At 43.3% G+C, this 11,641-nt stretch overlaps 1 protein-coding gene across 1 annotated transcript; it reads right to left on the bottom strand.

Annotated features, from left to right (window-relative positions):
- Positions 1–4,673: 4,673 nt before the first annotated feature.
- Positions 4,674–10,302, bottom strand: LOC143673198 (uncharacterized). The gene is made up of 2 exons (XM_077147513.1): positions 8,926–10,302; positions 4,674–5,212 (listed from the first exon to the last, which is right to left on the bottom strand). The coding sequence occupies exons 1-2, from the start codon at positions 10,018–10,020 to the stop codon at positions 5,072–5,074; spliced, it is 1,236 nt and encodes a 411-aa protein (XP_077003628.1). The 5' UTR covers positions 10,021–10,302; the 3' UTR covers positions 4,674–5,071.
- Positions 10,303–11,641: the final 1,339 nt, after the last annotated feature.

Here is an 11,641-nt window from a genome sequence, read left to right as displayed (position 1 = left end):
TTCCTTCATTGCCATACAATCCATACTCCCTGCATAAAGTTTGTGTTTGGGACCACTTTACCAACCAAAACTACCCCTAGCCTCACCCCAGACACCACCTCTGCTTCATTTAAACCAAGAAGATAAAAAAAGCTTCAGTGACTTATTGGATTAAAATTTTAATTTACACTTTTTATTTGTTTTATGTGTTGTCCTTTAACAGTGGTCATCCATGCAAAAGTTTTATTGTCCATTGGCTATATTGTCCAGTTTTACTATTTTTCCAAGTTATGTTTCAAAATTAGGGTTATCACAGAGAATGTCTTTTTAGCAAGGTGTTGTGATAAATATACTCTCATCCCCTAGTTCAGTTAAAGATGCTCAAGACTATCTAATTGATCAAAGCCTGATCTCTGCTTGATGTGGTCATTTCTCATTACAATAATAGTAGACCAGAAAGATGAGCTGTCTTGTTGGCAAGATGGGGTGAAAATGAGTTGGGCTTGGTGAAGAAGTAGTTGGGGAATTAACTGGGTATCACATGAGAGAGCATTTAGAGTCATTACAAAATTTCCATAAACAGTTGATGCAAACACAATAACTACCATTTCCACCAGTCAATGTATTGCCTCATGGTAGATTCCTTTAATATTTAAAATAAAAACTATGTGTTGCTCCTAGATCACTATGGTTGTAAATGTTATGTTTATTGCAACTTTTTCTTCTTCTCAAGAGAATATAATTCTGATTTTTGAATATTTTATAGAATGTTAAATATTAAGATACATCTTCTAATGTTAGCCATTGCCAAGTGAGGTAACTTCTATAGAATTTAATTTTTAATGTACATTTACAACATTTAATTGTATAGTGTGATTTTCTTTTTGCATGTCTGGCACTATGGTACAAATGTGCTATATGTGATCAAGATATGTGAAAAGAATACAAATTTCATTAAGCATACAACTTCTCAGGAGTGGTGGCAAAAATAACATTGGAATTCAAAGCCTCCATGAGAAAAAAAGGGAGAATTTATCTTATCTCTATAGATAAGGATTTAATTAAATAGTGAGTGAAAGTATAGATCACACATTTAATTAAACACTTTCAATGACATCAGAGATATTAGGCATCAAACAACCAAAACTCAAAAGTGATAACTGACACTATATCATAATTTTCCAACACTGTAGAAAATGCCCAGAGAATTAAGATTCCAGTTTTCAAGTAAATATAGTTTCTGTAACTTTTAAGAAGTATTGTTTTCTTTGCCCTTTTTAGGAAATTTTTACCAAATGTATGTAAAGAATGTTCACTTCTATGGATTTAAAAGGGTCATGCCAATTTATTCAACCAACAAATATTTGTTAACCCCTAAATTGATGCAAGGCATTCATATTGTCTACTGCTGAATGACAAATGACCATAATCTTAGCAGCTTAAAAGAACACATGCTTATCATCTCACAGTATCCTTGGGCCAGAAATCCTGTGCTTTCTCTCACAAGGCTGTGTTCAAGTGTGGGCCAGGGCTGAGTTCTCATTTGAAGTTTGACAAGGGAAGGATCTGCTTCAAAGCTCATGTGATTGTCAGCAGGATTCAGATCCTTGCAGGCTATCAGATGCAGTCTTAGCTCCTTGCTGCCTGTCAGAAGGAGAGTCCCCTTATTCCCTTGCTTATAGGCAAACTGAGTTTGTGATAATGCAAAAAGCCTAATGATATGAGTAGCTGTAACAATTAAATTTGACTTATCACTATTATCACTAAAGATTCTGATGGCTATGCTCTTCCATATATTTCTTTTCATATTTGTCATAAATATTATAAACTATACTGGTACTTATACTGTTTATAATTAAGCTACTTTGGGTTAAAATAAATGGTTAAAAAATTTTAATGTAAAGAACACATGTATGTCACCTTCTAAGTTCCATAGGAGTCTGAAAACCTTAGGATGCAGCATATGCAGTACATATTTAATAATTTGATTATTAAATAACCAAATATAATATAAGCTTATGATATAAGCCCCATAAAGGAAAAGTCATTTTCTTTAATGAATTTTGTTCATTTTATATTCCCCCTTCCTAACAAGATATTTGGCAGCAAATTATTATTGAATAGTTAGAGGAATCAATTCATTTCTTCATTCACTTGGGTTAGGTTAATGAAAGGAAATATTATTCAGACAGCTGAGATAACCATACAATGATTTCATTATCTTGGCAAGTCAGACAAAACTACATTTTTTTTGTTTTCTGTTATCTAGAATATCTGATACATAAAGATTCAGCCTAAAATGAGAAGTAGCATTTGGGGAAAAAAAAGATATTTGAGCCACTAAGAGAAGCACAGAGTTAGTAAGAACCTTTGTGTCACAGGTGGTGGTATTTTTCTTTTGTTTTTTAACTTTGCTGTTATCAATTTTCCTTCTGTTTCCTGTGGAATACTTTGAAGGAGGAAAATATTGTGACAGATGGAAAATCCCTGTCTAGCCCCAACTCATTATTGGGATCCCTGTATGGTAAAGATGGGGCCCAGACACAGCTTGGAAGTCTAGTTAGAGAATCTGCAGAGGGGGTCCCCAGAATGCAGCTACGGAGTTGTTCTGGATGGAACTACAACTCAGACTCCTGGCATCAGGCTGAAAAGGAGTTACAGCTGGATCTCAGAAGGGTGTATAAGCAAAGCTCAAGCAAAAAAATGAGGTTGAATAAACGGAGCCCTGGAAGAGAAGGTGGGAGTTACATTGGCTATACCCTCCAGTCATGTATACCTGTAACCTGAGAGGAAAGAGGATATTGTTTGGGAGACCAGGAACTCAGCTGAGACCATTACCAAGGTCCCCAAGTCTTTCATCCTCCATGGCATCAAGTAAGTCATATTTTTTACCCCAACACTCAGCAACCATCTTGAAAAGATGCTTCAGTTTTGAGGAAGAATTAAAATCTGAAATCCTGAGCTCTCCTTTCTAATAATGTTAACAAAACCTACAAGGACTACATAAATTGTTGGATTAGATGAAATGTTGGGTCAGGTGCTTCAAATTTGAAGCAGGAAATGACTAAAAGACTGACCCCTCACCCCACCCTAACAAACAATGGATTTTTGTTGAGAGAAGGCAGATTAGCTATACAGAAAGTAAAAATACTACAAGTTCTCCAAACATCTTAGCCATAGTATAAGCCAAATTTAAGGACTTAGGTATGTGTGTTTTAGCTACAAAGATAAAGAATGTCAAGAGGTTGTCTTATTTCCTCTCTAACCATCTACATTTTAGGATCACAAAGAAAAAAATGTGTCTTTTGAAATATTTCACTATTCAAAAGTGGAATGTAAGGTCACATCTGGATTGATCTGAAGAATCCCAGGATGTTCCTTCTTCTTTAATTTATTTCTCCTCTTACCTTTGAAGCAAATTCGCATGGGCAGAACTTTCATCCCTAAAGTTTGTGCCTTTAATATTAAATAGAAGAAAAATGAACCAACAATGACTGAGAATACATTCTAAACTCTGTCCTGTAATTTAAATAGAGAGACAGAACAGTCAGTTATTTATTAAGTCCTTACTTAGTGCTGTACATTTGTAAGAATTTGAGAATTTTGCCACGCAAAGGAGGACTCCAAGAGACGTTCTCTCATGCAACACGCAAGGGGTTTATTTTCCACACATGTGTGGGGCTCGCTGAACACGCAGGAACAGAGAGCCCCTTGCCTGAGCTTGTAAAAGTTTTTAAAAGGGGTAAGATGAGGGGGGTGGGAGTCGAGCATGGGTCACAGGTGCTGTTTTGCAAAAAGCAGATAAGAGCAGCTTTACAACAAGCACTTTTAACAGTTTCACAGCGAGCATTTCTTGAGCATGAGTCATGGGAGTGGCTATTGCAGATAGCCACAGTTTTACAACAAGTGATTTAGGCGCAAGGAGTCAGGGGGGGGAAGGGCGAGAAACAGATAACCGCCCTGGGAAAGTCTCGGATTGTTTATTTTCAACCTGATGGGGCTCATAATTCTTTTCTTTATAATTCTTAACTCACACCAAATGCATAGCCATGAATACAAAATGACACAAATGCTTTTGCTGGATATTTCAGAAGCTAAAATATATGTAAATAGTTAAATTAAGCAGGAAAAATTAGCTACTGTTAAGCTTTATAAAATTCCCTTTTACATTCCCCACTCCTTTTCGTATATATCTCTAATCTTAGAGATTTTCTGGATTATTTAACACTGAGAACTGTTGTTTGATGAGCATTAATTTGACATTTTCAATCTGCCCCTGTAAAAACTGTATAATTTTATTTAGAATACATGGTCCTATAGTTATTATTAAAAGTAACACAATTAAAGGCTCAACGAGAGCAAATAATAGCGTCGTTAACCAGGGGGACTTAGTAAACCAAGATTTAAACCATCCCTGTTGCGCCTCTTTTTTTTTTTTTTTTCTTTTTTTTGTCTTTCACGAAGGCGCTCTCTGAGTTTTGTCATGGACTTTTTAACAATACCAGAGTGATCCGCATAGAAACAACACTGTTCTTTTAAAGCTGCACATAGTTTCCCCTCTTTAAGGAAAAGTAAGCTAAGTTCCCGCTTATTCTGCAGAATTACTTCTGAAAGGGAGGTTAGAGAGTTCTGAAGGGCTGAGACAGATTTTTCTATTTTTTTTTTTAATTTATCGCGGCTTGTAATTGACTGGTTTGTTGATTGCTATGTACAATGGCAGCAGTCCCTTTGCCTATACCGGCAGCGACAGTTACCCCCAGAGTGGTAAGATTACAAGGGGGTACCAGGAACGAAGGCTCCCCTGCTCCCTCCCAAGTTTTTATAGTCTTTCCATTTTCCCATCTGGATATTGTCCATTTCCAAGGCTTATGCGAGTTGGAATTGGGTTCCCGTGGGGGAGGGAGGAGAAGGAGTAGTAACCCTACGAACCCGCAGCTTGAGAGGATTGTCAGTCTTTTCCAGTTTCCACTGGGACTCAGAGGGCGAAGGCGCAGGTTTGAGATGAGACGCATGGATCCAGGATGCGATGCCATCGACCTTGACTGCGGTGGGGGTGGTCAAGAGTACCTGATACGGTCCTTTCCAGCGAGGTTCAAGAGTCTGTACCTGGTGGCGGCGGACGTAGACAAAGTCTCCTACCCGATATTGATGCGGAGTTCTGTTGTCTCCTGGCTGGTAGGAGGTGGAGAGCTGCCGCCACAGGAACCGCTGGGCTTTTTCCAAGGCTCGCAGCCTGTCAAGCAAGGGGGTATGAAGGGAACTATTAATCTCTAGAATGGAGGACATGTCCTTGACTGGAGGTGGTGCTCCATATAAGATTTCATAAGGGGTTAGATTACACAAGAGAGCAGAGGGAGTATTCCTGGCCCTGAACAGGGCATAAGGCAGGAGCATGGTCCAATCTTTCAAGCCAGTCTCTATAGCTAATTTGGTTAGGGTCTCTTTAATTGTCCTGTTCATTCTTTCTACCTGTCCTGAGCTTTGGGGTCTATATGCGCAATGCAATTTCCAATCAATCCCCAATATCCTGGCCACACCCTGACTTACCTGGGCTACAAATGCGGGTCCGTTATCTGACCCTATTACCTTTGGTAGACCGAACCGGGGAAAAATTTCTTCCATAATCTTCTTGACTACGACCTGGGCCGTTTCTCTCTTAGTTGGGTAGGCTTCAACCCATCCTGAAAAGGTGTCTACAAAAACTAGTAAGTATTTAAGTCCATACTTTGCAGGTTTAATTTCAGTAAAGTCGACTTCCCAGAACTGCCCAGGTCGAGTTCCCCTTAGTCTTTTTCCGTTAGGAGTTTTTGTGGGGTAGGCGTTCACAATTTGACATGCCTGACATTCTCTGGCTACGCGATCTGCCAGTTCTTTCTTTTTTTGAGGCTGCCAGAGGGTACAATTCCCTCTGGTCTTGCAGGAGCTGCTGTAGTTTCCCTGTCCCCAGGTGAGTGAGCTGGTGGACCTGCTGTATGTAAGCTAGGGCTTCCGATTCTCCTTGGGGTGTAACCTCAGATAGTGTTTCAGGAGGGTGCTGGTTTTCTTTGGTTACTAGGACCAAGTTTACAGGGTCCCTTACTGCTGCCGCTTTTGCTTCTTCATCTGCTCGCTTATTACCCATGGTTATTGGGTCCGAGCCCCTTTGGTGACTAGCACAGTGGACAATGGCTAGTTCTTTGGGAAGCATGACTGCTGCTAGGAGTTTAAGAATTTCCTCTTTGTGTTTGATTTCTTTACCAGCTGAGGTTAATAGCCCTCTCTGTTGGTAAATTGCTCCATGTACGTGGGCAGTAGCAAAGGCATAACGGCTATCTGTATAGATAGTCGCTCGCTTTTCTTTTGCTAATTTTAGAGCTTTTGTGAGGGCAATTAGTTCAGCCTTTGGGGCAGATGTTCCCTCCGGGAGGCTAGATGATCAAATAACTTTTGTCCCACTGACTACCACCGCTCACGCTCATCTCTTACCGTGTTGGAGAAAGCTGCTTCCATCCGAAAACCAGGTTACCTCCGAGTTAGGCAATGATTGGTCTTTTAAGTCTCTGCGGATTCCGGTCTCTTCAGCTAATATCTCTTGGCAAGTGTGCTGCACAAGTCCCGCGGTCTCGTCCGGGAGCAGGGTAGCAGGGTTTAAAGCTGACGGGGTCCCGAAAGTCACCCTGTCCTTGTCTAGGAGGATGCTCTGATAGTGGGTAATTCTGGCATTTGACATCCATCTATCTGGAGGCTGGTGGATTATGCTTTCCAGGGCGTGAGGGGCTATTATGGTCAGCTTCTGTCCTAGAGTGAGTTTGTCTGCGTCTTTTGCCAGGAGGGCAGCTGCCGCGATGGCCTTGAGACAGCGTGGCCATTCGCTGGCAACTGAATCTGATCGCTTGGACAGATAGGCCACCGGTCTTTTCCAGGGGCCTAAAGCCTGTGTTAGGACCCCTCTAGCCACGCCTCTCCTTTCTTCTATGTAGAGCGTGAAAGGTTTATTCACGATTGGGAGGGTTAAAGCTGGAGCTGACAGGAGCGCTTTCTTAATGCTGTCAAAGGCTTCCTGCTGTTCTATTCCCCACTGGAAATCAGCGCTCCCTTTGAGCAAGGGGAATAATGGGGCAGCAAGGGCTGCAAACCTTGGGATTCATAACCGGCAGAATCCCGCTGTCCCTAAGAACTCTCATAGCTGCTTTTGGGTCGTGGGCGGGGGTATCTGTGTTACAGTTTTCCTTCTAGCCTCCGTGAGCCATCGCTTTCCATTCTTAAGAGTATATCCCAGGAAGATTATTTCCCTTTTACAGATATGGGCCTTTTTGGCCGAGGCTCGGTACCCCAGTGCGGCTAGCTTATTTAACAGTTTTCGGGTTTCATACTCACAGTCCTCTTTAGTGTCTGCTGCCAACAGTAAGTCATCCACATATTGTAGCAAGGTGACTCTGGGATGCTGAATTCTGAAGGAGCTTAAGTCTTTATGAAGAGCTTCATCAAAAATGGTGGGGGAGTTTTTGAACCCCTGGGGCAAGCGTGTCCAAGTCAGTTGGTTCGAGGATCCCATCTCTGGATCGATCCACTTGAAAGCGAATAAGGGTTGGCTGTCCTTATGCAAGGGCAGGCAGAAGAAAGCATCTTTTAGATTAAGCACAGTATACCAAGTCTTTTCAGGAAGGAGAGTGCTGAGCAGGTTATAGGGATTTGGCACCGTAGGATGTATATCCTGCACTCTGCTATTTATTTCCCGTAAATCTTGCACCGGTCTATTGTCTCTAGTCTCTGGCTTTTTGACCAGCAATAAGGGAATGTTCCAGGCTGATTGACAGGGCTTAAGTACTCCCAAGCCAAGGAATTTCTCTATATGGGGCTTGATTCCTTCCCGGGCTTCCTTGCTTAAGTAGTATTGTTTTACCCGAATTGGAGAGGCGGTGGGCTTTAGGGTCACTACTACTGGGGGCTGATTGACCGCCAACCCTAACCCGGCAACTTCTGCCTAGGAATTAGGGAATTCTTCAAGCCAGGCCTGAGGAATAGAACTGCGGAGCTGTTCTGGTTTTATATACAGCTGATATTCTTCTTCGACTGGCAAGGTGAGGGCAGTTATTACAGGTTGGCTTACTAGCGGGTTTAAAAATTTCACCTTTGGCCCCTTAGGATTGAAGGTGATTCTCGCCCTTAGTTTAGTTAACAAGTCTCTTCCCATAAGCGGGGCAGGGCACTCAGGGATAACTAGGAAGGAGTGTTGAAGCTTCCCCTTCCCCAGGTCTATGGTTCTTTTGGTAGTCCAGGTGCAGTAGCGACTGCCATTTGCTCCCCGCACCAAGGACCTTTTTGTAGAGAGCGGGCCTATAGGTTTTTGGAGGGCCGACACTACTGCTCCTGTGTCGACTTCAAAATTAATTGGTACCCCCTCCACATTAAATTTTACCCTGAGCTCGGGGAGGGGTGCCAAGCCCTGACTCCCCTAGTCTTCACTTTCTAGAGCCAACGTGGCCGGCTGTTGCCAATTTGGGGGCCTAGTACCCCTCCGTTTTTTTTGGACAGTTTTTGGCCCAGTGCCCAGTTTCTTTGCAGTAGGCGCATTGGTCTGGATTAAGAGGGGTATGATAACGCCGGCCCGAGGGATTTTCTCCAGCTCGTCCTCTACCTTCAGTGTTTCTTTCAACTACTGTGGCCAGGATCTTTGATAATTTTTTTCGTTCTCCTTTTCTCTCTTACCAACTCTTTTTCCTCTCTCTTATAAAACATTTTTTCAGCTTCTTTGATTACATCTCGCAAGGCCAGGTCCTGCAACCCGTCTAAGCGCTGCAGCTTGCGTCTAATGTCTGGAGCTGATTGGCCGATAAAGGCCATGGCCACTGAGGCTCTTTGATCCTCTGATTGAGGGTTAAAGGGAGTATACCTACGGTATGCTTCCATTAGTTTTTCTAAAAAGACTAAGGGCGATTCGTCCGCTCCCTGAATAACCCCTCTTACCTTGGCCAAATTGGTGGGCCGGCGTGCGGCTGCTCGGAGACCCGCTACTAGAGTCTGGCGATAGATGGACAGATGCTCCCTACCTTCAGAGGTGTTCGGGTCCCAGTTAGGGCGGCGCAGCGGGAACCGATCATCGATGATATGCTGGAGTTGGGTGGGTCTCCCGTCTTGTCCAGGAACTTGCTTCCTGGCTTCCAGTAGGATCCGATCTCGCTCCTCCGTGGTGAAGAGAGTCCCCAGGAGTTGTTGACAATCATCCCAAGTGGGCTGGTGAGAGAACATAAGGGACTCCACCAATCCAGTCAGCCTAGTGGGAGCCTCGGAAAAAGGAGGGTTATTATTTTTCCAGTTATATAAGTCAGAGGAGGAAAAGGGCCAGTATTGTAGAGCGGGCATTTCTCCCCCGTGTCCATCATCCACTGGAGGCCCGTACGGTCTGAGGGGGAGAGTGACCGCTACATCAGATGGGCTTAGTGCTCGTCTGCTTCGTGTACTATGTGCCGGTCCTGGTTCATCTGGGATCGTCTGTTGGTGAACCTGCGGAGAGGGAATGGAAGAGGGCGGAGAGAGGGAACTAGAGGAGGGAGAAGATGAGCTAAGAGAAGGGGGGTCCTGTACCGGAGCTGAAGGGTAGGGAGGAGGGGAAGAAGGACCTGCGTCGAAGAGGAATAGATCCGATTGGGATTCCGGTAGGACTGCAGGAGGTAAGGAAGGATAGAGTTTCGGAGCTTGAGAAGGACCCGGCACCTTGATTGGGAGTACAGAGGGAGAGTCATGTTGACCAAGAGGAGTGAGAAACGGCTTTACCCATGGAGGTGGATTTTCACACAGGTCCTGCCAAACCATGATGTAGGGCTGCTGGTCCGGGTGGCCATACGGGTCAGGGCGGAAGATGACTGACTTGACGGCCCGAATCAAGGGTAGATGAAAAGCTCCTTCCCGAGGCCATTCCACGTTAAAAGAGGGCCACTCGGCCGAGCAGAAGGTCTGCCATTTGCCTTTCTTTACAATAAAAGATAGATTCTGACCTCTTTCCCTGACCTCAGACCAGTGTCTTAAGGTCAGAGAAAGTGGAGTCGACACTCCCTGACCCATCTTTGTTAAAACAAAAACAATTCCCAACACACAAATACAGACAGACACACACAGAGCCGGCACACCACGTTTACACAGTTTCAGAGACACAGCTCAGACTGGCCTGATGACTGTGATCGAGTTTCCCCCATCAGAAGGGAAACAGAATCAGAGTCGGCCCTGTAGGAAGCCTCCAGGCGTCCCCGGAGGTCCCCCAATCCCGAGGCGTCCCTCGGGAGAGTGACCTGCAACCCCGGACACGTCTGTCGGTTGCGGTCGGGAAGTGCTCACGCGACTCTCCGACAGTCACTGCCAGTCTGACAGACTAAGCGATCGCACCTCAGACAAAAAGGCCTCACTTACCCCGAGAGAGAAGGCTGTTGGAGCCTCCCCTACGAAGAGCTGATCTCGGTGGAACCTCCAAATGTAAGAATTTGAGAATTTTGCCACGCAAAGGAGGACTCCAAGAGACGTTCTCTCATGCAACACGCAAGGGGTTTATTTTCCACACATGTGTGGGGCTCGCTGAACACGCAGGAACAGAGAGCCCCTTGCCTGAGCTTGTAAAAGTTTTTAAAAGGGGTAAGATGAGGGGGGTGGGAGTCGAGCATGGGTCACAGGTGCTGTTTTGCAAAAAGCAGATAAGAGCAGCTTTACAACAAGCACTTTTAACAGTTTCACAGCGAGCATTTCTTGAGCATGAGTCATGGGAGTGGCTATTGCAGATAGCCACAGTTTTACAACAAGTGATTTAGGCGCAAGGAGTCAGGGGGGGGAAGGGCGAGAAACAGATAACCGCCCTGGGAAAGTCTCGGATTGTTTATTTTCAACCTGATGGGGCTCATAATTCTTTTCTTTATAATTCTTAACTCACACCAAATGCATAGCCATGAATACAAAATGACACAAATGCTTTTGCTGGATATTTCAGAAGCTAAAATATATGTAAATAGTTAAATTAAGCAGGAAAAATTAGCTACTGTTAAGCTTTATAAAATTCCCTTTTACACATTGTATACTAACAATATCTTGTTTAATCTTCACATTCCAGAACAACCCATAAGGTATTTATCTCTATTTTATAGATGAGAAAGCTTGGGAACAGAGAAGATAAATAACTTACACAAAGCACAGGGACATCAAAGCAGAAATAAAAAACACACATCTTATCATTCCAAAAATTACATCATTTCCATTGATCCAATGGGCCTTACAGAATCAGTTAAAACTGAGACTGCTCCTAAAATGTAGATCTTCAGAACTACTTATTGGTATAACAGACAAAAGTCTGAGTGAGCATAAAATCAAAACTCTTTAAGTGAGGCATCTTAGGAGAAGGGCCACTGAAATGAGGGGAGAATTGTGGCAATACTGAAAACCTGATGTCACTTTCAAATGTCATTTTGTACTGGGCAAGTCTAAAGTGCTAAAAATAGTGCCAATAATACAGTAGGTGCTGCATAAATATTTGTTAATTAAATAGATTTCCCTTCTCTGGTGTCTTTGCTTACCCAGCTCCACTATTTTCCTGCCCAAATTTCACATACACTTCTGCTTTCTCACCAGAGCGGATTTTTAAGAGAACTGACACCAGCTTATGTAAATGAAAATGGTTGTATAGTTTACATTCCAGTTCCTAATT

This window comes from Tamandua tetradactyla, unplaced genomic scaffold, assembly GCF_023851605.1.
Source record: "Tamandua tetradactyla isolate mTamTet1 unplaced genomic scaffold, mTamTet1.pri scaffold_184_ctg1, whole genome shotgun sequence".
Taxonomy (NCBI): Eukaryota; Metazoa; Chordata; class Mammalia; order Pilosa; family Myrmecophagidae; genus Tamandua; species Tamandua tetradactyla.
Note: the sequence above shows the minus strand (reverse complement) of the source record. Positions and strands in the feature narration are given on the sequence as shown.

What these genes read in the sequence shown, in the direction of transcription:
- LOC143673198 (XM_077147513.1), bottom strand. Translation starts at nt 10,020, where the DNA reads ATGGGTCAGGGAGTGTCGACTCCACTTTCTCTGACCTTAAGACACTGG. An exon ending in GGCCCACCAATTTGGCCAAG is followed by an intron (nt 5,213 to 8,925) that starts GTAAGAGGGGTT and finishes CTTGCTTGACAG; the next exon opens with GCTGCGAGCCTTGGAAAAAG.